A 27,644-nucleotide genomic window follows, 5' to 3' on the forward strand; every position below is an offset into this window, starting at 1 on the left:
TAAAATCAATTTATTAAAAGTTTAACAAAAATTACATTTTAGGGCCCTGATTTTATTAAAGTGTACTGACCTATGTTTTATTTATTCATCAAATAGCTGACAAATTCCGTGACATTCCACGTAAATTCTGTTTTCATGACTGGATTCCGTGATTCTGTCCACGTTTTGAAATCATAGGACCCTTTTCTGTAGAGCTGCTTTACAGAATTTGAGTCATTTTTGATGAAATTTGCATAATTGATTGTAATTTACCTGTTAAGGTGCTATAGAGAGAGAGAGAGAGAGAGAGAGAGAGAGAGAGAGAGAGAGAGAGAGAGAGAGAGAGAGAGAGAGAGAGAGAGAGAGAGAGAGAGAGAGAATAAAAAGTATGATTATGGGAGTAAAATGAGTTGCAAACAGTGTATCATGTTGACTTTAAGCCGTTTGAGTTGAATTAATTAAAATGTTTAGACAACTAAAAGGAAGAATGAGGAATATGAATTCAGGTATTTTTCAGTTCATTAGTCACGGATCAATCGGAGGGAATGCTGATCATGAATTTAAGCAGACAGTCACATGATGATTTGAAGCACAGTCACACACACTGTGAGCGCGTGCCGCCCGCTCATCGTGTCAGATGAACAACACAATGGCTTGATTTCCTGGAGCTCCGGCTGTAGATGCCATGGTTACCGTCGCCTAGAGACTATTCGCTTGATATTCTGTCGTTTATACAGCCAGCCGTGTCAATATCTTCCGGCACAGACGTCCTGACAGTGTGATAAAACCTGTCGCAGGTGTCAAGCTTCTTGAAGACACCATCTTCACACATAGCAAATATTATATAATGACCCGTTATGTTGAGCGGTGACACTAATGGAATGGGGATGTTACCGTGGAGACGAGCACCTCATCCCATGCTTATAATGGAAGTTGCCGGATCATGTCAGAATGGGACATTATAGTAATAATAACCACAGATCCCTGAAGCTCATTCGTGTAATATTCACGTTTCATGTCGTATCCTCATGAGGAAAACTATATTTGTTTGTGTTTAGTGCTAGTTTGTGTAATCAAGTTTCATATCAGAGCGTCTACAGATTCTGATTTATCATTTACAGCTCCGAGCTCTGAAAGCGATGAGCACCAGGGGAAATTTCATGTTTCAATTTCGCTGTCATTCATCTTCTATTTCCACTGCGTGCCGATAATATTCTCAGAGAGAATTCAATTGAAAAGTTAATATATTAAAAAGGTCATTTCCAAACAGAGCCCATTTTAAAAATCGAATTTTAGTAATAAATAGCACAATTTATGCCTGTGTCCTCTTTATTTTCCTTTGTACAGGTGAAACATATTCTTAAAGAAGATAAGAATATATATGCATATGCAAAAAGAGGCCGTTAATGTTCTTAGGACCATTACGTTTTCTGCATTGTGACATTATTTAAACACATTTTTACACATTTAACTTTTCAGTTTTCAGTAAGTCAGAATCAGTTCAAGAAATACTTTAATGCTCTATAAATATTTTACAATAAAATTAGTTGTATTATTTATAACGTTTATTATTCTTATTATTGTATTATTTATTAATTAATATATATATATATATATATATATATATATATATACAGTATATATACTGTATATACAGTATATATATATATATATATATATATATATATATATATACATACAGTATATATATATATATATATATATATGAAAATAATACATTTTTTAATAAGAAAAGGACAGAAATATAAAGAAAATATTATGGAAAATTATATGTATATGTGTGTGTGTGTATATATATATATATATGTATACACACACACAAACACATACATATAATTTTCCATAATATTTTCTTTATATTTGTGCTTTAAGTTAAATAGCATTTTTGTCTGCATTTTTTTCTGACATTTGTCTTCTGAAAGTTCCCATTCAACAGCATGCCACATAATATTTATGGAGAGAATTCAATTGTAATATATTATAATATTTTTGAATTCTCTGCACGTGTGTGAAAAATGTCAAATGAAATAAATGTACGCAGTCAAACTAAGACCATTTAAAACTTTTAATTTATAAATAGCACAGTATTTTTCACAATATATTCAGTCATGTGTTTCCATGTACAAGTGAAAAATACACTTTCTGAACATCTGTGTATTTAATTAATTTACTGTTAGTGAAACAAAAAATAATACATTCAGATAAATCTAAACTCTTACTGTACAACTATTAAAGGTGTACATCATGTAAACGCTCTTTATCTGAGCAAGAGCTTTATACAGGCAAAGTCTTCAGTAAAGGCCTACAAATACTGTAACGTGTGTGTGTGTGTGTGTGTGTGTGTGTGTGTGTGTGTGTGTGTGTGTGTGTGTGTGTGTGTGTGTGTGTGTGTGTGTGTGTGTTTTAATTAGATGGCCTGTTTGGAGTAAAGAAGAAATTATGTTTATGTACATTCTCAGTGTTACTGCCAATTTGACTCGAACTTAAATTATTAAAACATTTTTTATATGTAATCATATCATAAATGGCAATATCACAGTGTTTTCATCTACTGTTTTCATTTTCTCAGTATATTTCTCTCCTGTGAGATACGATCTCAGAACAGGAAATGACTCTTAAGGGAGGTGATATCCCAGAATGCACTGCATACCTGCTGTGAGCCTGTTCTATTCGTTTAGTCTCCGTTTGTCTCTCCTGTCTGTTTTTCCTCATGTCTCCCTCTCTCTTCTGGACGGCGTTCAGTGTCTGACTGAGTTCACATCAACACCTGCTGTATAGAGTTCAACAGAAGTCGTTTCCCGTTCACTCACTCATTACAACATTCAATTCCACTCAGTCTGGGGAACTAAAGCGGTTTCACTTCTCTTTCTTCTGCTTCAGTGTTGCAACATCCATTATTTACCAACATTAAAAATGTCTGAATGTGATTCACTTGATCAAGTGGAAAAAATATATTATTTTTAAATAGCAAATAAAACAAAGATTACAAGGAGTACATTTTACAAGAAAACACCATGTCAGTCATTCAACTTCAAAATGTCGTGTTCAATTCAATGTGTTACACATGGCTTCTTTTTTTTGTGAAATTTACTAGCAATTTATGAGTGAAAATTGTATATACACCCTTTTTTCAGTGTATCTATGAGCCTCAAATCTTTTCTCGTCACTAATATTAGCTTTTTTTTTATTTTAAAGTCACAGTGTGTTTGAATTAGGTGTTTTTAGTGGATGCATGAAATCCCAAAATCCCTATTCTCCCTCACTCCCAAACAAGTTGATTTATCATCAATAATACCATTTGTAGCCACTAGATTCCTGTATAGCCCTAAATATTAAAAATATATAAACAGGTTTGTGCAATACCTAGGTGCTAAGAAGTTGTTCTCAGACATAATTACTTTTATTACGTTTTGCATTTGGATACATATTTAGATCTTATCAAAGACTACTTTTTGTCAACGTCTTTTTGGTTTGAAATGTTGATTTTAAGTGTCAGTTTTTGCATTATTATCACAGTCAAACCTATAAAACCCTTTTGTTACCCCAAACTACACATTAAAAGCTTGATCAGTCACATGAAAGTAATCATAATAAATAATGATTCAGTGCTCAGCTACTAGCCCTATTCGGACACGACTAGTGTAACATGGAGAGGAGGGGTAGAGTAATTATTACCAGAGCTTCTCAGTGATTTTAGTCCGGTCTGAATGTGCATCTCAGTGATCATCACGGACAATGTCAGTAAAGATTACAGCGACTTTTACCTTCAGTAAAAAGGTCCGGGAAAATGACCTCAGGTGATACTAATCCCGTGCGAATAGACCCGCTGTAAATATGTACGTAAATATTCCGTCATTTCCTGTTTAAAAGTAGTTTTCCGTGGTTTTTCAAGTATGGAGACGCTTGAAAAAGCATCAGTTGCGTTCTAGACGCTGGAACGAGTCTGTGGCAAAACTCAAGTGTTTCACACACACACATTCAGATCAGAGAGAAGATCGACAGCACTTGTTAGAGGCACGAAACATCTTTTAGCATTAGGTAAGTGTCTGTTACCAACACAATCCAATAGTTAATTAATACATCGTTCGACCGGACATAACAGGTTTATATATATAAGTATAGGTTATGTGTGTTTGTGCACGTGATATCAGGAAGCAGCGTAATACACACATGATGACAGGAGTGACGGCGATGTGCAAATCGAGTTACTCTGCTAGTTTACTGAGATCTCTTATCCCGTGCGAATTGGCCATTAATATTACAGACGTCCTGTGGTAAAATTACATTACTCCATCCACCCTAGTAAAGTTAATCCCGTCCGAATAGGGCTTATTCTACTTATTAATAACGCGCCGCTATGTCTTCTATGTGTATGCCACCGCTCACATTAAGCGCTGTTAGGATTCAATGAATCGATTCAGCTTTTCGATGGCATCTGTGAAGATGTGTTAAATTCGATAAAGTGGTTTAAAAAACAATCAACGGCTGTCTTCATTTTAACACTAGATTTACTGTTTGAGCATTTTAAAGCATTCACACATCCGTCTATTTCTGTATGTTAAGTGACACTTGATTTGATTTTCTGTGGCTGATGAATGACTTTCAGACATTTTTAAGTGTCTCAAGTGTCCAGATTCTTTTCCTAAACTACTTTATACTTTTTGTCACGTAAACCGTCTCTCTCTCTCTCTCTCTCTCTCTCTCTCTCTCACTCTCTCTCTCTCTCTCTCTCTCTCCATCTGTCCGTCTCAGGGTTGTTTCTTGGCGTTCCTGCCAAACTTGTCACTGAGTTGTTGAATGAGGTCAGCCAGTTCTCCAGTGGTCTGAGATTTCTCTTCCAGAAGCTCGTAGCGCAGACTGGAGATGTCCTGTTTTATTTCCTTCAGTTCACCTGTAACACACACACACACACACACAGAGAGAGAGAGAGAGAGAGAGAGTTACTTGAATATAAACAGACTTTTTCTAAAGAAAGTACAAGTCATCAACAAGACACATGATTTGAGGTGACCACAAACAAGATGCTTCTGCTTATAAAACACACACACAGTGAAATACAGTAAATTTACTGGGTTTTTACCTTCGTTAACTTCATCATTCTCTCTGTCGACCTGAGCCTTCAGAACATATCGCTTAATCAAACGCTTCATTATCTTCTGTTAGACAGACAGATACGAGGGAGAAAGATCTTGTCATTTTAACAGGATCATGATGAAGTTTCTCATGGTTTGTTGAGTCTCTCACCTGATATCTTGTGGGGTTTTTGATGGGTTTCTTCAAGGTGTTCAGCTCTCGACTCCTGAGATTTGCTCGATGATGATCGGCCTGAAAAAACACAGATATTCAGCATATTCAACGGATGTGCATCACAGGTGTATTTCCATCAGTTATAATCAGGTGTGTCGGATCATATTCATAATGCATGGCTGCTTTTTGCATTGACTGATTCCTTTGTTATGAGAAACATGATTTTTCATGAACATCACATCCCAAATGAAAGGAGAAAGTATTAAAAAGAGATTAAGTACATTGCATTGATAAAGCATTTAACTTAATTTTGTCAAATAAAAAAGCATTATCATCTGGTTATGTATATATGTGTGTGGATATCTATAAAAGTATTTTCAGAAAAAATTACTACATAATAATATATGTCATGCTCATAAACATAATATATTATGTACCATATATCAATGGTCTTGAACGATCTTTTAGCACTTTTAGCAGCTTGTAGCACTGTAGAAATAATTGTAGAATTTATGTTAGTTAGAATTTATTGTCCTAAATATATTTATTTATAACAATAAATTCTATGCAACATAAATTCTACAATTATTTCTATAAATATATATACACACACACACACACACACACACAATTATTTCTACAATTTAAATTACACATTAAATATTTAAATTACTGTCACCGTTATGTTCTGTTAGTTTCTGTTTCATTTGTTACGTGTCCGTGTGCAGATTCCCGCCACTCATCCGTCTCCTTGGTTACCGTCATTATTAGTTCATATGTGTCAGTTGTGTTTAATTTTCATCGTTTGTGTTTAGTACGTAAGTTGTTCCCTATCCTGCAATCCTTGGTCACAGTTATGTTATTCGTGTTTGCTAACTATCTGTCAAACTATTGTTGTCTGGAACCTTCTTCTCCTCTTCATCTGTTCGCCTGCATTCACCCGTGACAATTATATATCATTTATATCTATAATATATAACATTTCTTATATTGTTATAAGAAATGTAAGTTATAAATACAATTATTTATAACAATTCTATATATAAATAAATATATAGAATATATATAATTTCTACAATTATTTTCTACAAATTAAAAGTATTACATTATTTAAATTATATGTAATGTATATCTATAATATAAAATATTACTTATATTGTATAAGAAAGGTACATTATAAATACAATTGTTTATAATAATTATATATATAAATTCTACAATTATTTCTACAATTTAAATTACATATATATATAATTATATATATAATTTATAATATATATATATATATATATATATATATATATAATTTATTTATTTTACATATTTCATATTTCAATTATATGTTATTTATATTTATAATATAGTATAGTACACTTTATATTTTACCATATGCATATTCATATTCCTTCCCACACTCTGTGTTTCAGTGTAAATTCTCTTCAGCATTCTGCATTAGTTCTACAGACGTCTACAGGTTCTACAAGATCATTTCCATTTAAACGATTTTAATCAAAGTCCTTCTGTTCGTCTGCAGCTGTGAACCAGATGCAAAACTACAGACGAGAGTGAACTGAGATATCAGTGGGACGGATTTAACCACATAAATTACTACAATTACTACTAAATTATCTACAAGCAACATAACTTAAAGGGTTAGTTCACCCAAAATTAATAAATTAAAATTATTAATAAATAAAGTCGTTATTTTTGTGTTTGTTTTGCGCACAAAAAGTATTCTCGGCACTTGATAAACTTAAGGTTGAGCCACTGTAGTCACTTGGACTATTTTAACGATGTCTTTACTAACTTTTCTTGGATGGCAGATCTCGATTACCTAGAAGCCTATGGAGGAGTGAGACAGCTCTCAGATTTCATCAGAAATATCTTAATTTGTGTTCTGAAGATGAACGAAAGTCTTAAAGTGGAACAACATGAGGGAGAGTAATTACTGACAGAATTTTCATTTTTGGGGGAACTAACCCTTTAAGTTAAAACCAAATATGTAAGTGTCCTGAATTGCATAATTTAGTGTGTTAGTATAGGATTGTGTTTTACCTTCGGCCGTGAATTGAGCATGCCCATCTCCAGCTCGTTGTTATGCAGATGACCTTTGCCCTTACACAGTCGTATAAGGCAGGACTTGACTCGGATGATCAGGTAGTAGAAGGATTTCGGGGTGGGCACCAGGTTATACGGCACAGGCAACGTCCGTCCCTCATCGAAATACGACAACCAGAGTTTAGCACGAGCAAACTTCCACTCCACATCAGCGTCTTCCTGCAGAGATTCAACACAAACATGAAGACATAAATCATATCACTCATTTAGGGAGGCTTCTACATCAATAATGTGAAGTAAAAAACTTTAATATCTGATTTTGCTGGTCAGCAGTGCTGGTATGGTAACAATATGTATATGTTACAAAAATATTGGTAAGTTTATTTATTTATTTTTATTTTTTTGTCAGACAAACTCCTTTGGACTAAATTTAGATTAAATTAATATTTACTTAAAGTATCCCTGAGATTTTAAAGTTAAAATGTCAATAATTTATCAACACATTGGCATGTTTACAGATCTGTCACATTCACATGCAGGTCGACAAATAAAACATTTCATCTTTTTTAGTGTTCAAGTGTATTATTTTGATTGTTTTAATTCGAAATTGTTATGATTAAATTACATATTAACTCACAAACCCCCTGCAGTTTAGTAATGCTTAATGTCGTTGATAACAAAGAAAAATGTTCTTTCTCTTCGCATTTTATATCAATATTGTAGTTGAGTTAGGTCAAAATAATCAAAAATACCTAGAATGTGTAATCTAGATCACTAACTACAATTTCAGTCATGTAATTTGTAATCAGTAATGGACTACAATTTAAGTAATCTACAATGCAAAAAAATATTGTGATTTTAACGGTCAAAGACTGTAAAAATGCTACAGTGAAAAACTTAATTGGTTAACAGAAAGTTTCCTTATTATATTCGGTAAACAACTGTGATAGATCTAACGGTACATTTAATGTAATTTTACTGTAAAAATTTTACTGTTTCTTCATAGTTTTCTTAGTTTTTTCTAATCAGTTATGACATTAGGGTTTTATGTTACATTTAATGTTGTTAAATTAATGTTTATTGCATTTTTTACATTTCATGTGTGTTACCATGATGGTGTTTAGTGTTTGTGTGAATGACACTGTGCAGCTTCTATACATTAGTATTAACTTTGAGAAAGAGCTGCTTGTGATGAGCTTTAAATCATCATGTGATTTTCATCACCACTGTGATTGGTGGTTTTCAATGTATAACTATGGTACAAAACAGATATTAATACTTCATTAGGTCAGTTAATTAACATTATATCAGATAATTAAATACGGTTTATTACTGTAAATTTAAGTAAAGTCTGTAAAATCTAAAATGGTGCTACCGTATTTTTTACAGTAAATTTCTGGCAACCACAGCTGCCAGTTTTTTTACCGTAAATTTAACAGATTTTTTTTTTTTACAGTGTACCCAGAACTTTTTTCTGGTAAATTTAACTTGCTTTAAGGAGGCTTAGATATGTTTTGTTATTCAGAACTGAGTGCCCGTACCTCTATTTCCTGGTAGGAGCTGTTGATCATGGCGATCAGCATGTTGAGAAGAACCACCACCATCGTGACGTTATAAACCCCGTACAGCACGTAACCGATGTTCTCAATGAACTTATGATCATACTTCAGAACTACGGAAATCACCTCGGAGAGCCCAAATATGGACCAGAACAGAGTCTTGAAGCTCTCCTCAACCCTGTCAACACACACAGATCAGAGGAACACGTCACTGCTCAGATCCCTCGCTTTCACAGCTCATCTAATGAAAATCAACTGAGGTTTCTCATCAAATTTGATTAAAAAATTATACTTTAGACCAACAAAATTATATTTAGTGGTTCAAAACTTATATTTTATTTTAACACTAATCAAAAATATTTATTTTCCCGAAGACAAAACCATACAAAGTAAAAAATATTTTGGGTAACACTCTACAACAAGGTCCCGTTAGTTAAAGTTAGTTAATGCATTAACTAACTGTAACTAACAATGAGCAATACAATTGTTACAGTATTTATCAATAATCATACAACTGTTCATTGTTCCTTCATGTTAACTTGGGTATAAGTTTTGATATAAGTTTTGATATTAACAATGTAAATGTTGAAATTAACATCAACTTAGAGGAATAAATGCTTTAGAAGTATTTCCATTGCTAGTTCATATTAATTAATGGTAACAAATGGAACCATAATGATAAGTGTTACCAGATTATTTCTTTTAAAAACCAAGCCAAAATGTTACTTAATTGAAGTCAATTTATTTATTTATTTTTAACAACATACGTTCACCATAAACAAATGAAATAAGAGATTAGTCAATTTTTTATTTAGTTTACTTACTATGAATAAAGACAACATAAGATCTTAATGTTTACTGTGAAGTCTTTTTAAAATATGCATCATATGTTCTGCTATGCACTAAAAGACAAACAAACAGAAAAGCCAATAAAACTTACAATAATTTCTAGGTAGTATGTGTTCTGCACATCAACACTCGAGCGAAATAATACCATTTAAACAAAATTGGGTAACACTTATTTTGCAGTGTCCTTGTTACATATGTTACATGTACTTACCATATAAAAGTAAATTATGCATAATTACATGGATCTAACCTCAACCAAATCCTAATCGTACCCTAACCCTATAGTAAGTACATGTAGTTGATTAATATTACTCAGTACTTAAATATAGAATTACACTGGAACAATGACACCTTAAAATAAAGGGTTACACTTTATTTTGTAAAAATACACTCCTAGCAAAGTTCTATACGGAACCTTCAAGGGTTCCGTCAGGCGCTTCATATAGAATTTCTTAGGGGTTCCATCTTAGGATAATTTTATGGATTAAGTTTTAATTAATTAATTAATTAATTAATTATGCTTTAATTCATTTGTAATTGTAATTAAATTGTATGAATTAAACATCTTGTAAACACTTTATCACTAGAAAAAAAATTAATAACCTGTTAAACATAAAAACATAGTATTAATGCAATCATTTTAACATTTAACATTGAGTCAAGAACCCATAGGCCGTGTGTCCACCAAAGCGTTTTTTTCACGTGGCTGGCGTGTTTTTTCAATTGTTTTTTAAACGCCATGAGCGTAACGAGGCGCTGAGCGTCTTTTTTCACGCTGAAGTGCTGAGCGTTCGGCGTTTTTTACAGGTCGCCGAGAGTTGAAGAATGTTCAACTTTGGGTAAAACGCAGCGCTCATCACTGTCACTTTTTACCCAACCGTCCAATCACAGTGGAGGAGGGGCGGGACTAATACCACACCGACCAACCGCCACATTCTGCTTGTACAACATCAACAGAGGACAGCAACAAGCATAATAACGGGACAAAATCGAACAAGAGCCAGAGAAAATACATTACATTGTATCGACATTTTAATATAGAATCAACACAGAAACAAAATATCAAGTGGCAACCTCCCTGTTTCTCTCTTGAAACCAACACGGAAGTGAATTAAACGGCAAATTCATCGACTGGCCGCTTGAGGCTGGCTGCAAAAGTGAGTCAAATCTGCAAAATGCCCAACTTTACAGCAGAAAAAAACATGTTTACAGCCTGGAGCAAAAAATGGCTTTGGTCTATACTGCTAATTTTGCCCTTCATGACGACTGTGAGGGAGGTGAATTTTTTTATAACTCATCCGTTTAAATTATATTAAGCCTTAAAGTTCTGCATAATTAAGGGTGTCCACTTTTGAGTGACAGGTGGATTCCCGCTGCTGTGGTCATTAGTCATCATTAGCCGTTTGTCTGGTGTCTGTTAGCCGTCACGTTACCTCAGCTCATTGTCTGACTGTAAAAATAAATCAATTCGGGAGTGACGCGCTGCCAAGATGGCGACGGTCGGCCACGCCCACTTTAGGCTTCAAAAACGGTCTTCAGAAACCTACGTGTGTGACGTCACGGACACTACGTCCATATTTTTTTACAGTCTATGCAAAATATGTGTGAAATAAGATACTAGTAACACTTTCGTGGATATTCCGTATCATAACAAGCAAAGCGTCTCAACTGAAAAAAACGCTGCAAAAACGCTCTCAAGCGCCCACAGCTAGGCGTTTACAGCAGAGACTAGTGTTTTCAGCTGGCTAAAACACTTTGATGGACACACGGCCTTAGAGTTCAACAGAGAATCCCATTGAACCTTTTTTCTAAGAACGATGCACTTTAAATAATTAAAATGTCTGAAATACTTTAAATAATTAAAATGCTGAAATGGATAGATGCGCAGACAGAGAGTCTTTTGTTAATAAACATTGGACTCAGTTTGAGAGCAGTTTTGCCCTCTTCTGAAACTCTAGAGGAGACTCGTGTGAGACTCAGCAAGATTCTGGCAGATCTTTGAGATTGTGCTGTCTTGAAACATTGTTATTCCATCTGCACCTGTTTTTACACCAGAGCTGCATTCATGAGCCGGATGACTGCAGAATGAAGATGATGAATCACCCGGCGCTTCAGACTGGAGAACAGACGAGCTCAGGGTCTCCTAAATAATGCATTTTTGTTTGTGTTTTAATGCTGAACTCATGGAGTGGACACAGTCAAGGTCTCTCTCCCTCCGCATCGCTCTGCAGTTTTACACTGGACTATAAATCAACAACAGAAGTATAGAAGTGTATAGAAGTAGACAAGTGTGCATTGTGATTGTTTTCATGATAATTAAAGGAGAACTTTTTTTTGTCAATTTGGAGTGCTGTCAGTACAGAGAACAACGACAAAAATCGGTGTTGCCTACACCGTGTTATCCTCTTTTTAAAATTTGCACCCTGTTGACTTCAATGGGGCAAGTTTTAAACCTGCTTTTAGCCTAGTCGAAGTCCACAGTAGTCGACTGTCGAGTTCACGCGTGTGATCATAGGCACTAAACCTATGCGCGTGAACTCGACAATCGACTACTTTGGACTTCGACCGAAAACAGGATGTAAATACAGGTATGTGCGCTGGCTGATTTAACATCACTTTTATTCATATCTTTCACATCTACTGCAGTCAGATTCACCCGTGTTCACTCTGAAGGAATCACTCACATGACCTGTGCACTTGTAATGACACATCAAGGATGTTAAGAGGCTAAAAGCAGGTTTAAAACTTGCCCCATTGAAGACAACAGGATGCAAATTTTAAAAAGAGGATAACACGGTGTAGGCAACACCGATTTTTGTCGTTGTTCTCTGTACTGACAGCACTCCAAATGTACAAAAACATGTACAAATTAAAGGAGTTCTCCTTTAAACAGTCCAAATTCTCACTGTAATGCATCTGGGTGCATTACTTTTGTGTTAATTTGTAATTCTCATTAGAAAATGACACATTATAATAAATCATTTAAAAATACTTTACAATTTAAATGATATATCTTTGCGTTTTTCACATTACAGTACTGCAAAAGTCGGGGTAAATACACTTAACTTAATAAAATGCATCAAACATTAATGGTTCTTTATGCACAATATAAATTTCTTTATTATGGTTTTGGGGTAAAATATGAGCAGATTCTCACAGCTATTATTTCCCTCTCACATATGATTTAACTACAGTTAAATCTTATTACATATATTTCCATATTAAATATAACTGCGTTCACTTTTCTTCCATTTTTTTTTTCATTGTGAGTATAATACTCAACGTTTTCCTTCTTTTAATTTAAGTCTCTCCGTTTCACACAGTCTCTCATTTATTATTAAAATATCTAGATGTGGTTTAGAGTTTCTATCTCTAGTAATTTATCTATGATTTCAGACAGTAGATTTATTATAGCCACGAGCAACTGGTTTTATTAACATGTAAATCGTATTATAAAGACAGTATTCAAAAAATAATCCACCTAAGAAGTTCTTCTGTTATGATCTTCTGCTCTCTCTCTCTTTCTATATTCCCTCATAAATGACATCCCCTTCTCTTTATTGCTCTTAATGACGCTTCTTTTCTACTCGTCTTTCCTGTTTTCCATTTATTTGTCTGCGTCTGGAGAAAGACTAACTCGCTTTCCACCCAAACACACCCAATAAATATTAGATGCCATCAAAAATGATGAAATGATCCCGTCTCTTTAATATGAAGCATTTTCCTCTGTGATGAGAGACAAAAACTTCAGTTCCTCCATCATTCTTAACAAGATCAAAACCCATTAAGTGTGTGTGAGATTTCAGCTATTAGCTAAACCTGACCCCTGAAGTAAGGGTACGTTTACACGACAACAGCGTACTAAAAACGGAAAGGTTTTTTATGCGTTTTTTCGCAGCGTTGTCAAAATGATCCCCGTTCACACAGATCTGCGAAAATGACTAAAAACGCTGTATTCTGCTGCGATGGTGGCGATGTCACTTTGTAAAGAATTTTTATATATATATATATATATATATATATATATATATATATATATTTTTTTTTTTTATTTTTTTTTTTTATTAAAATTTACATACAAAATAGGCATTGAACAAACAATATTAACTTATCACTTTGTAAAGAAACACTGTGCGCCTACTGAACGCGTAATACGCATGCGCATGACGTCACCGTTTTCACAAATTCACCAACAACTCAGAAAATAACTAATGTATATATTGCAAAATCTTTTGGGTTGACTTTTCAAATTTTGTTAAAAGGTATCTATCTTTAAACTTATGTATAAGCCAAAAAATGTAGTTTTTTGGTGACTCTCTGAAATTAGACCCTTATCATTTTAAATTTATTCTTAACTTGCTACTTTTTCTTGCCAAATTTTATATTCACAAGTGTACATTTTCAAAGAAAACTCTTTTTTCATTTTTAAGAAAGATTTAGATATATATTTCAATTCTTTGAGGAACTCTAAAAACTCTGCTGCATGTAAGACTCTGCAATGGTGTCAATCATTTAATATTCTTTATGTTTATGTAACCCTCTGTATTGTGTATTGTTCATTGTTTAGTATTTGTATTCTTGTTTTGAATTTGTTATTACTGCATAATAAATAAAATAAAATAAATAATTAAAAAAACTCAGAAAATAACTATAGTCAGAGAATGTCTAATAAGGGGAGAAGTTCCACTCTCAGTAAACTTCCGGCTTCTGAACTGGTTGCAGTTCCACTCTGGCTCCACATGAGGGCGCTCACAGGACGAGTGCAGAATGAATGGAGGTCTATGGTGCTATACCCCTCAAAATCCACTTTTCTCAGGATATAATTTTTTGTCTAGTAATTTGAATGTTGTATTCGAAAGGAGATGCAAAGAAATTACACATTGATGGCTGTTAGATTTTTTAGAGTCACTTATTTGCTTTAAAAAGTCTTTTAAAATGTCAATGATCATACACATCGTAGGACCAGAGATACTGCTTTACGGCAATCCTTCAGTCACTTTGGTGCTTTCGCGCTCTGCACTTTCTTTTCTCTCGAGGCATCGACAACACAGATGACACAGGTAAACACACGACACAGCTGACACAGGTAAACACACGACACAGCTGACACAGGGAAACACACAACACAGCTGACACAGGGAAACACACAGCACAGCTGACACAGGTAAACACACAACACAGCTGACACAGGTAAACACACAACACAGCTGACACAGGTAAACACACAACACAGCTGACACAGGTAAATACACAACACAGCTGACACAGGTAAACACACAACACAGCTGACACAGGTAAACACACGACACAGCTGACACAGGTAAACACACAACACAGCTGACACAGGTAAACACAACACAGCTGACACAGGGAAACACACAACACAGCTGACACAGGTAAACACACAACACAGCTGACACAGGTAAACACACAACACAGCCGACACAGGGAAACACACAACACAGCTGACACAGGTAAACACACAACACAGCTGACACAGGTAAACACACAGGGAAACACACAACACAGCTGACACAGGGAAACACACAACACAGCTGACACAGGGAAACACACAACACAGCTGACACAGCTGACACAGGTAAACACACAACACAGCTGACACAGGGAAACACACAACACAGCTGACACAGGTAAACACACAACACAGCTGACACAGGGAAACACACAACACAGCTGACACAGGTAAACACACAACACAGCTGACACAGGTAAACACACAACACAGCTGACACAGCTGACACAGGTAAACACACAACACAGCCGACACAGGGAAACACACAACACAGCTGACACAGGTAAACACACAACACAGCTGACACAGCTGACACAGGTAAACACACAACACAGCTGACACAGGGAAACACACAACACAGCTGACACAGGGAAACACACAACACAGCTGACACAGGTAAACACACGACACAGCTGACACAGGGAAACACACAACACAGCTGACACAGGTAAACACACAACACAGCTGACACAGGTAAACACAACACAGCTGACACAGGGAAACACACAACACAGCTGACACAGGTAAACACACAACACAGCTGACACAGGTAAACACACAACACAGCTGACACAGCTGACACAGGTAAACACACAACACAGCCGACACAGGGAAACACACAACACAGCTGACACAGGTAAACACACAACACAGCTGACACAGGTAAACACACAGGGAAACACACAACACAGCTGACACAGGGAAACACACAACACAGCTGACACAGGGAAACACACAACACAGCTGACAAAGGAAAACACACAACACAGCTGACACAGGTAAACACACAACACAGCTGACACAGGTAAATACACAACACAGCTGACACAGGTAAACACACAACACAGCTGACACAGGTAAATACACATGCTAGAAGAGTTTCTGTTTTGTTTGTTTCTGGTCCCGCTTCGGATGCCACGATGCCATCAAGCGGTATCTCTGGTTGTAATCAGTCCTTCACTGACCAATCAGCGTTCATTAGCAGAATGCTAGCGTGTTATGGGCAACAACAACAAAGGTCATAATCAGTCCTTCACTGACCAATCAGCGTTCATTAGCAGAATGCTAGCGTGTTATGGGCAACAACAACTCAACCTGTAAGAAATCGAAAGGACATAAGTACTCGTTCATTCAACTTTCGACCTATAACCCATGTTGAACTTGCAAAACCTACAATCAAATCTGAGATTTCTCAACAGCAATCGGGTGAAAGAGACAAATTTAGCCGTCTAGCTTCATAGACTCCCATTCAGTCTGCACTCATGGGCGATCGCCCCCAGTGGAACTCTGGTGGAACTACAACCAAAATTCAGTACAATAGGACTTAATAGGGAGTGGGCGGGCTCTGCTATAGTTTTCAAAAACGTGCACTTTGAATCCAGTTTTCAAAAGTTTGTGTTTTCAGGCCCCCAAAACAATGTTGTGGTGTAAATTAATGTTAGTTTTCCATTGTGTAAACGGCCCTTTAAATCTGACAAAGGCTACATCTTCACGAATCAGGATACATTTCCAAACGCATCTTTTTCTCTGGGCTTTGTCCTTCTGTCCACACAGAAACAGTGTTTTTGTCCTGCTTATTGAAGACTAAGATTAAGGATGAATTTGAAAACGTGTTGTAGTGTGGACTGTGAAAACCAATCTGTGCATTAAATCTGTCACTGGGAGCTCGATTTCAATCAGCATGTCCTCTGCGAAGACAGCTGACTGTGGAGGAGGCGCATGGCAAAGCTTTCGGGTTATAATGAACTTCACAGAAGTCTACAGAAGAGCTTCTCAACTTGTTTAGCTTCAGATGTGAGTCTATGTGTGGCTTAGTAACGAGTCAGTTGCATTGTCCTAAAACCGCACAAACACAGAAGCATTCAACACTCATCCTAATTATATTTTCTTTGCACTGTTCTCTCTGCTTCTCTCCTTTGTGTTTCACAGAATAATCACAGTGTTGTTTAAAGAGGCAGGCAGAGAGACTCTTTCTGACTCATGTTTAGGTCATCTACCTTCCTTGAAACACACACACACACACACACACACACAGCAGGTTCCAGTTTTGTGTTCGTTTCTCTTCCTTTGCTTTTGCTTTGCGCCCACAGACTGGGCAAGAAAACCTTCTCCTCTCTATATCTATTTCTCTCTTTCTTAAAATATCATCCATATATATATATACAGTCTGACTTTCATTCTCCTGTGTTTACAGGAATAGCTCTCATGTCTTCTGCTTCATCAGGTCTTTAACATTTATATGTATTTCATTTAGCAAATGCTTTTTTGAATCGATTTACTAACGAGGTCTGGCGATTCATCCGAACCAAACCACCAGCGAACCTCTGGGTTTTTGGCTCTGACCCAGAATGCAAATGAGGGGGGCGGGGTCTTGAAAACTGCCCAGAAAAATGACCTTTGAAAAAACCTGCATAATTCATACATTGCAATAATCTACTAATACAATTGATTATTTCATGTCTTGTTTTTTCAACATTTCTCTTCATTTCCGTTTCTCTTTCTGTCCTGTTAAACTGAGCGACATTCAATTGAACTGATTGTTGAAGAGCTCTACACACACACACACACACACACACACACACACACACACACACACACACACATATATATATTTGATAATAATTATTTGATAATAATTATTTTGAATTTGTTAGTTTATTTTGAACTTCATAGAAATGTATACACTCACTGGCCACTTTATTAGGTACATCTTACAGTACCGGCTGGAGCCGATTTTGCCTTCAGAACTGCCTTAATTCTTTAAGGCTCAGATTCAACAGGGTGCTGGAAACACTCAAGCTCATCCATGATGTGAATCTCCTATTCCAACACATCCCAAAGCTGCTCTATAGGACTGAGATCTGGAGACTGTGGAGGCCGTTTGAGTTTAGTGAACTCACTGTCATGATCAAGAAACCAGTTTGAGATGATTTGAGCTGATCAGAAGAGAGATGGACATGTTCAGGTAAACTGAGATGTTTAATCGATGCTCAGTTGGTACTAAAGGGCCCAAAGTGTGCCAGGAAAATGTTCCTCCACACCATTACACCAGCAGCAGGAGCCAGAACCGCTGAGACGAGACTGGATGATCATGCTTTCATGTGGTTTACGCCAAATTCTGACCCGAGCATCTGAATGTAGAAGCAGAAATCAAGACTCATCAGAGCCGGAGACGTTTCTCCAATCTTCTCTCGTCTAATGTTGGTGAGCCCGAGTGAATCGCAGCCTCAGTTTGCTGTTGGTCTTCTGCTGGAGCTTCGACATGTTGTGTGTTCAGAGATGCTCTTCTGCAGACCTCGACTGAGACGACTGTTTATTTGAGTCACTGTTGCCTTTATCAGGCGAACTAGTCTGGTCATCCTCCTCTGACCTCTGACCTCAACAAGGCATTTTCTCCCACAGAACTGCGGCTCACTGGATATTTTCTCTTTTTCGGCTCATTCAAACTCTAGAGACGCTTGTGTGTGAAAATCCCAGAAGATTAGCAGATTCTGAAATGCTCAATCACGCCACGTTCAAAGTCTCTTAAATCCCCGTTCTGATGCTCAGTTTGACTCAGTAGATCCTCTTGATCGTCTCTACATGCCTGAATGCAGTGAGTTGTAGATGTAGATGTTTGCATTAATGAGCAGTTGAACAGGTGACCTAATAAAGTAGCCAGCAAGTGTATATATACACTCACCTAAAAGATTATTAGGAACACCTGTTCAATTTCTCATTAATGCAATTATCTAATCAACCAATCACATGGCAATTGCTTCAATGCATTTAGGGGTGTGGTCCTGGTCAAGACAATCTCCTGAACTCCAAACTGAATGTCAGAATGGGAAAGAAAGGTGATTTAAGCAATTTTGAGCGTGGCATGGTTGTTGGTGCCAGACGGGCCGGTCTGAGTATTTCACAATCTGCTCAGTTACTGGGATTTTCACGCACAACCATTTCTAGGGTTTACAAAGAATGGTGTGAAAAGGGAAAAACATCCAGTATGCGGCAGTCCTGTGGGCGAAAATGCCTTGTTGATGCTAGAGGTCAGAGGAGAATGGGCCGATTGATTCAAGCTGATAGAAGAGCAACTTTGACTGAAATAACCACTCGTTACAACCGAGGTATGGAGCAAAGTATTTGTGAAGCCACAACACGCACAACCTTGAGGCGGATGGGCTACAACAGCAGAAGACCCCACCGAGTACCACTCATCTCCACTACAAATAGGAAAAAGAGGCTACAATTTGCACGAGCTCACCAAAATTGGACAGTTGAAGACTGGAAAAATGTTGACTGGTCTGATGAGTCTCGATTTCTGTTGAGACATTCAGATGGTAGAGTCAGAATTTGGCGTAAACAGAATGAGAACATGGATCCATCATGCCTTGTTACCACTGTGCAGGCTGGTGGTGGTGGTGTAATGGTGTGGGGGATGTTTTCTTGGCACACTTTAGGCCCCTTAGTGCCAATTGGGCATCGTTTAAATGCCACGGCCTACCTGAGCATTGTTTCTGACCATGTCCATCCCTTTATGACCACCATGTACCCATCCTCTGATGGCTACTTCCAGCAGGATAATGCACCATGTCACAAAGCTCGAATCATTTCAAATTGGTTTCTTGAACATGACAATGAGTTCACTGTCCTAAAATGGCCCCCACAGTCACCAGATCTCAACCCAATAGAGCATCTTTGGGATGTGGTGGAACGGGAGCTTCGTGCCCTGGATGTGCATCCCACAAATCTCCATCAACTGCAAGATGCTATCCTATCAACATGGGCCAACATTTCTAAAGAATGCTTTCAGCACCTTGTTGAATCAATGCCACGTAGAATTAAGGCAGTTCTGAAGGCGAAAGGGGGTCAAACACAGTATTAGTATGGTGTTCCTAATAATCCTTTAGGTGAGTGTATCTATGTGTGTGTGTGTGTGTGTGTGTGTGTGTGTGTGTATGCATTTATGCATTTTCAAATCATTCGGCAAAATCCTTGACTGACAGACAGCTTTAGGGGTGACATTTTTCAAGAGTTTCTTAAACGCTTTTATCTGTTCCCTGCTGAACCCCCCACCCTCGCACCCCCACTTCTGCCAGCGGGAGAGTTGTGGCTTTTCTCTCCTGGTTCCATGACATTTTCGCTCATTCTGTCCATTCCTGTCTGCCTGTTTACTCTCGTTCTTTAACTCTGGAGTGTAAAAGTGCAAACCCTGCAGTGTTGCTTCAACAAAGACCCGCTCCAGCATCTCTCTCTCTCTTTCTCTCTCTCTCTCTCTCTCTCTCTCTCTCTCAAAGAAAATTGAATGATGCTGGTTGCAGTGTTACAATGGTTAATAAAATCCCGTATAAATATAGAGTTTAGCTATTACAAGTTGGTTAATGACTTGGATGTTTTCAGAGGTAAATGGGGCATAAAAAATGTATTTGTGATGTTGACACTGATGGATGTCTCCAAATTTATGCACGAGTGAGTTTTGATAGTAGAAGAAATGTAAGAAAAAAGGGAAAAAGAGGGTAAACCTTTTTTCTTTTTTGCTATTTCATGTCTTGAGATTCTGTATTTGTTTTTTTAAATCCAGTGCTCTCATTCTAGTTGGTTTAAAAAAAATGTTTTACTAAAAATGTTATATCTTTAATGTTTTTGTAAATAAAGTGATCTTAAAGTCAAGTCTCTCTCTCTCTCTCTCTCTCTCTCTCTCTCTCTCTCTCTCTCTCTCTCTCTCTCCCTCTCTCGGCTGAATTCATTGAACAGTGAGGCTATACTTGAGCATGTTTGAGGATTCAGATTGTCATTCTCATTCTTTTTAGTGCAAACCTTCTTTGTGTAAATTAGTCTCAGTATTGATTGCGCCTCATTCACTAAACTAACACATCCTAACACTCAGAATGACACTCAAGATGGGGATGGTGGCGTGCAATTACTTTCAGCACATTTTGAGGCACGTTTGCATTAATTGATCTGTATAACGCCTGCAGTGATGAAGCCACTAAAACAGACGGCGCATGCAAAGACAAGCAGTCAGCAGTGCTTTTTTTAAATCGAAACTATTTTGTTTTCAAAAAGTCAGCTAAATCATTAAAAGTAAATATTCAGGGCAGAATCTGTCGAGATTAAACTGTCATTTTGCGGCAGTAGCACGGCTAAACGTCAACTAGCTAAATGTCAACTACACTTTTGAAATACAAAATCATCTTTGTTGGGAGAAACATTGTTTCAGAGGTGTAGAAATTTATTTTTCACAGCAAATTATGAAAGCAAAAATAATTTCCTCACTGATGAATCATGCACAATAAAACCAGACAATAAAGCAATAAAGTACAAATAGGATCGACTATATCAGTCATAGTGGTTGTGCAAGTTAAAGGGGTGGTATAATGTCCTTTTCACAAGATGTAAAATAAGTCTCTGATGTCCTCAGAGTGTGTGTGTGAAGTTTTAGCTCAAAATACCCCACAGATATTCTTATATAGCATGTTGAAGTTGTCAATTTTTGAGGGTGAGCAAAAACACACCGTTTTGTGTCTGTCTCTTTAAATGCAAATGAGCTGCTGCTCCCGGCACAGGGGGCGGAGCTTCAAGAGCTTGTGTCCTTTTACCTCACACACACATGCACTGAAAATTTCTAAAACTTTTAGCCTTTTATGTTCAAACCGGAGTCAGAAAGATGGAGAGAGATTCGAGAAGAAGTGACGACATGTAGAAGCAACAGGACATTTCTGAATGGTTAGTTGATGAATTCATGAAGCTGATGTGTAGTTATCTTCTAGTCATTGATTAGCATATTCTGTCTTGATAATCTATAAATCGTGTTCAGGGGGCGGGGTTTATGTAAATTCTAGGGTTGGTGATGTCACTAACCCGGGAGGAATGTGGTGTAGTCTCTACCAGCCGTTTGTTGTAGTCCTTAAAAAGCAATTTCTTAAAAGCAAATATCTCCCTTTGCTTTGAACTTTGAGCGTTGTAACTTTGCAGATGTTGTTTATGCTCAAACAGCAACATTACACACTAACTAAAGTTAGAAAAGTGAAATCATATTCAACCACCCCTTTAACATGTTCCATGTTGTATTTAAGCACTTATTTAAGTCCACGGCACGTACTGATAAAATGTATATGAAAATGCATGAACTGATCAAACGTATAGTCTTAATGCACTCAAAATCACTTTGGATAAAAGCATCTGGCAAATGCATAAATGTAAATGAAATGTCCAGCGGTCAGGGGAAGGTGACAAGCACAGTCTGACTTTATCAAACACAATTTGCACTTTTGCATTCGGCAGATGCTTTCATCTAAAGTGACTTACATTTCATTCAAGATATACATTTGATCATTTCATGCATTCCCTGAATGACCTTGACATTGTTGGCGCCACGCTCTATTGTTTCAGATACTGTGAAAATGCCTGTTTTTGATGCGTTCTATTGCTATATTTGAAGTGTCCTATTTACATATTCTTATACCTCTACATGAAGTTTCTGAGGTTAGTTAAGTTCATTTGAGTCACAGAGCTGTCTGACTGTCTCATGACTAATGAGTTTCACATTCTCCATGTGAACTTTATCAAGAGAGAAGAATCCAGATCCACACTGACCTCTGCTGACAGCCATACACAACATGCATTACATGGACCTGGCATTGGACTGGAGTCTGCATACACAAACATTTATATAGTCACAAATTAAAGAAAATATTAAAGGGTTAGTTCTCAACAGCAACAGAAAAAAACACATGAATTTTACATAATAAAATGTTAAGTGTTTTTGAGACTGAGAATGATGATGTTTTTTTTTTTGTGAAAACATGGGGTTACTTATTGGACTTTGAAGATAATAATAATAATAATAACAATAATCTTCATCATCTATATATATATATATATATATATATATCACATGAATTAAAAAAATATTCAAATAATAATAATAAAAATAACAATAATAATTTAATAAACTTATTATTACAATAAAAATATATTTGTATATTATATTATAATTTAATTTAATTTAATATTAATAATTATTGTTTATCATTTAATTCATTCATTAATGTATATATATACTGTATAGCTATATACAGTGTATATGTATTAATGAATTAAACAACAATGTTATATAAATATAATAACATATTATTCAATTATATTATAATTTAGTTTAATAACAATAATAATTGTTTATCATTATTTAATTAATTCATTAATACAGTATATATATATATATATATATATATATATATACACACACACACACAGTATATATATATGAATGAATTCAACAACAAAATTATATAAATTATTAATATTATTACTTAATTTATTAATTTTATTAATTATGTGTCCTGGCAGGAGTGTTGGGAAGAACAACACAACCCCCGTCCTGCAGCCCCGAGAGGTTTGATCTGCAGTGTTTTTGGGGAAGGTTCTCGGCCTGTGTCAGGCGTCACACGTCACCCTGTTCCAGTGGAGCTGGACGTGTTGTGTGTGTCCACATCAAGCTTGAGCTCTTGACGGTTCAGAGACGGCTCATTGATTACATCTGCCCTGCGGCTCGTACAGTCCTAAACCATCTCCATCTCAGCAGGACGCCCTGTGATTAAATCAGAGAGACGTCGATGGGACGCCGTCACTCCTCCCGCATTTAGAGGCATCACGGAGGAGCGTAACCATGGTTTCCGTGGGCCGTTACGGGCCGGTAGCTGGTGAGCTGTTTAATCGACATGCTAATCTCCTACAGCGCACACACAACACATCACAATCAGAGCCAAACCACCATCTGACGCCGAAAACACCAATGAGTTCCTCTACCATAAGAGCGTAATTGTGATTTCTGTAACGATGTGAAAGCTGACATTGTCACTCAGTGTCCACGGTCCAAAACAAAAACTGGCCTTGGAAGTGCATGCTTTCACTAAATGATGCAGATCAGTAGAATGAGGTTCAAATGACCACTGTTCAATATATGGGGCAAACATTAGATTTTGCCATATATTTTTATATAATAGTTAAGCAATGTCACATGAGAAAACTTGTTGTGTTCAATATCAGCATGATTGCAATTTGAAATAAACAAGGTTTTTAGTAAGTTACATTTCAGACACAAAATATTTGTCTGTTTTTGCACTTCCACCAACAAAAATAGACCCAAATAAAGACGCAACAGATTCAGTGTTTCGTTCCTGAATGAATCAGCGTTGTTGAACGAGTCAATGATTCGAGAGTCACTTGCTTCATTCCTGAATGAATCAGCGTTGTTGAACGAGTCAATGATTCAAGAGTCACTTGCTTCATTCCTGAATGAATCAGCGTTGTTGAACGAGTCAATGATTCAAGAGTCACTTGCTTCATTCCTGAATAAAGCAATGGTGTTGAACGAGTCAATGATTCGAGAGTCACTTGCTTTACTTGCTTTGAATGAATGACTTAATAGGACAGTGACTTGCTTTTTTCTCCATAGTTTTACTTTCATATTTTGTAGAATCATTTCATTTTATAATTTTTTTTTATCACTTGATATTTCAATATTCTAAATATTACCATAGCATTTATGCAATTGTAATTGTGGTGTAAATAAATGAGTGCTTTAGATGCAGCTTCAAAATATCGTCTAATTATCATTATGGACAAAATCCCAGAAAATATTGAGATATAATTATGTCAATATCATACTCCCCTAAAAAAATTTAGTCACGGACACTTAGTATTTTTGTCTTGGTTTTCAGTAAAAATATTGAAACATTCCTAATTCTAGAAGCATTTACTTGAGAACCAAAATGACTGAAAATAAATGATCAAAATTATGAATGTTTATGCCTAAAACAAGAAAGAAAAAAAATCTGCCAGTACTTCAAAGGGAAAATAATATAATTTTTTGACTCAATTAGCAGGCATTTTCTATTTTTTTTAAAGAAAAAACCTTAGTTTTGATATTCTTTTCAGAAAATAAGACCTAAAATCTTAAGTCATTTTGCTTTTCTTACTCTTTTTTTAAAGAATGTAAAACACAATTTCAAGACTGCTGAGTTTCAAAGCTGAACATCTTTTGCTGATTTCTCCAGAGGAAATTTAGGAGAATTTCTCTATCAGAGGTTTAGGATCTTGAGGTTTTCTAGTCTATTATTAGGAGCAGTTGTGCGCGCTTTATGTGGCGTTTGGACCTTTTAAATGAAAGACACTTAAAGTTGCGGTGCGGGAGAACGGCCCCCGTGAGAACGAATGAACGGCTCATTCTGTTTGCTTTGAAATGAAGCCGGACCGCAGGGATCCCCTTCAAAACCAGCTGACCACAACTTAAAAAGCCCATTTACAGAGCGATTTGAGGAAGATTACAGCTGAGCTATTCTCTCATAAGCCTGACAGATCTGTGTGCAGAATACAAATCAGCACTTACTGCTCCAAAACAGCAGAGAGTTTACTTTAATAATGCCCTGTTGCAGAAGCGCAAAAACACACAACAAAACAGCAGGGAAAAGCCATGTTAAATGCACATCAGTGCAACTAACACTTTATTTGTCCATATACACAGAGAAAACACATCGAACTGAAGCCAAACATGCCGCCGGTCACTTTCATTCCATGAGATGGTAATAAGAAAAATATGGAGATCTTCATTAAAAACCTTCTGCTTGATGTTTCTCCCGAGGAACGAGTCCAGAAACATTAAGATTTCAGAAGAGAAACCATTCAAATTGTGCTCAGATAATAGTCTTCATTCAACAGTCTCAAACTCAATATGAATGTAAACATTTCTCAGCAAATTCTCCAAAGATCAAACGATTTAAATATCTTACTCTATGGCAACTATTAACTCCTTTGAGTCTGTTTGTTTTGAGGACATTAACTCCAGTTTGACTTGCTGTGATGATAAATTATATATATAATAATAATAAACATGGTTTGTGTCGAACGCAGTGTTATAAGGACTATTAATTAGTTCTGCTCATTTACAAATATCACGTTAATAATTGAAAATAATGTTGTACGCTTATAGGTCACAGTTATGTTAATGACTTTCAGCAATTATAAAAATGTGTTTTTTATTGATTTATGCACAATAAGTAATTTTCCATTCAGAGCCACATGAAAAATGTACATACTGTTGGCCAATTACAGCTAACAATAATATCAAATAATTTCATATTTAATTGAAATAAATGGTAACACTTTACTTAAAGCCTTTATGTATAATGCATTATAAAGATACTCATAAGGCACGTTATAATACATTATATCTTTTCAAAAATAATTGTAAAAAAAAAATTAAAATGCATTATAATAATTGCAGATTTCTTGTTACATCTGAAATTGTTTGTTTATCATGTGATTTACAGTACTGTATTATACTTTCTAAAGGTGTAACATAACTATTATAATGTATTATAACTGTGGTTACATTTATTCATGAGATCATGCAATGCATTAAAAGGTGCATTACAAGGAATAATTAATGCATTAAAATACTTTTATAATGCATTATATATGAAGGCTTTAAGTAAAGTGTTACAAAATAAACATTAGATTTTTTATTTATGACCGATAAATGATTTTTTTTGTGTTGCATGTGCAATTTAAAATCTGTGTCCTATAATTATGATTACTGTATAAATGTAATTATAAGTAGTAAGTATACGTAATGTTAATTTAAAAATGAACTGTACCACAATAATAATTGTATATGTTGTTGGCCAACTGCAGGTCACAAAAATAATAATTCATTTCAGAAAAAATGTGTTGCATGTGCAATGTAAAATATGTGTCCTATTATTTAATTATAAGTAATAAGTAAAAGTAATATGTTTAAGTAATATTAATTAAAGTCCCCCTGTGGTGAAAGTCAAGTTTTTAATGTTGTTTATGTGTCTATGTGGTGTTTTTAATCTGCTTTAAGACAAACCATGTGTAAGTTCATAAGTCGACAGCATTGCTGAGTATTTCCTCCTTAAAACTGCAGTGAACCAAAGACAGTCTCAAAAACACACTTTGAAATCGCTGGTGTTTCTGACGTCACAAACTACCTTGTAACCAATCAGATCAACGTGTGATCGTCAACCAGTGGATCTCTGAGCTGAGTGAGTGAGTGGAGGCGGGGCTCATTTGCATATTCATAGAACCGCGTATACTAAATGAGGCAAGGGTGTTACATTCAAGAAATTTTAAGGCATGAAGAATTTTTTTTCCAAGGAAAAAACTTTAAATATGTAATTTTGGTGATCAAAGACGAGTTTTAATAGATAAAATTATTGACTAGAGGCCAGAAGGGGCCTTTAAATAATCAGTCGTGCCACATTAATCATTTTAAATATTGTCAGCCAATTGCAGGTCACAGTAATAATAATTTCAGCAAAAAATGTATAATGTAAATAAATATTTCTTCTTTTGTTATGCATGATAAGGGATGTTTTCCTGTTATATGTACAGTG

General features: G+C 35.9%; 1 protein-coding gene across 1 annotated transcript in view; it reads right to left on the reverse strand.

Annotated features, from left to right (window-relative positions):
* Positions 1-3,057: 3,057 nt before the first annotated feature.
* The window catches only part of trpc7b (transient receptor potential cation channel, subfamily C, member 7b), a 73,389-nt gene continuing 48,802 nt past the window's right edge, over positions 3,058-27,644 (reverse strand). Inside the window, exons 8-12 of the mRNA XM_079892070.1 lie at positions 8,847-9,042; positions 7,303-7,524; positions 5,245-5,325; positions 5,081-5,156; positions 3,058-4,891 (exon numbers count right to left, since the gene is read on the reverse strand). Coding sequence (XP_079748196.1) covers positions 4,749-4,891; positions 5,081-5,156; positions 5,245-5,325; positions 7,303-7,524; positions 8,847-9,042 — 718 coding nt within the window. The 3' untranslated portion in view covers positions 3,058-4,748. The remainder of the gene's footprint in view (positions 4,892-5,080; positions 5,157-5,244; positions 5,326-7,302; positions 7,525-8,846; positions 9,043-27,644) is intronic.

This window comes from Squalius cephalus, assembly GCF_949319135.1.
Source record: "Squalius cephalus genome assembly, chromosome: 14".
Classification (NCBI taxonomy): domain Eukaryota; kingdom Metazoa; phylum Chordata; class Actinopteri; order Cypriniformes; family Leuciscidae; genus Squalius; species Squalius cephalus.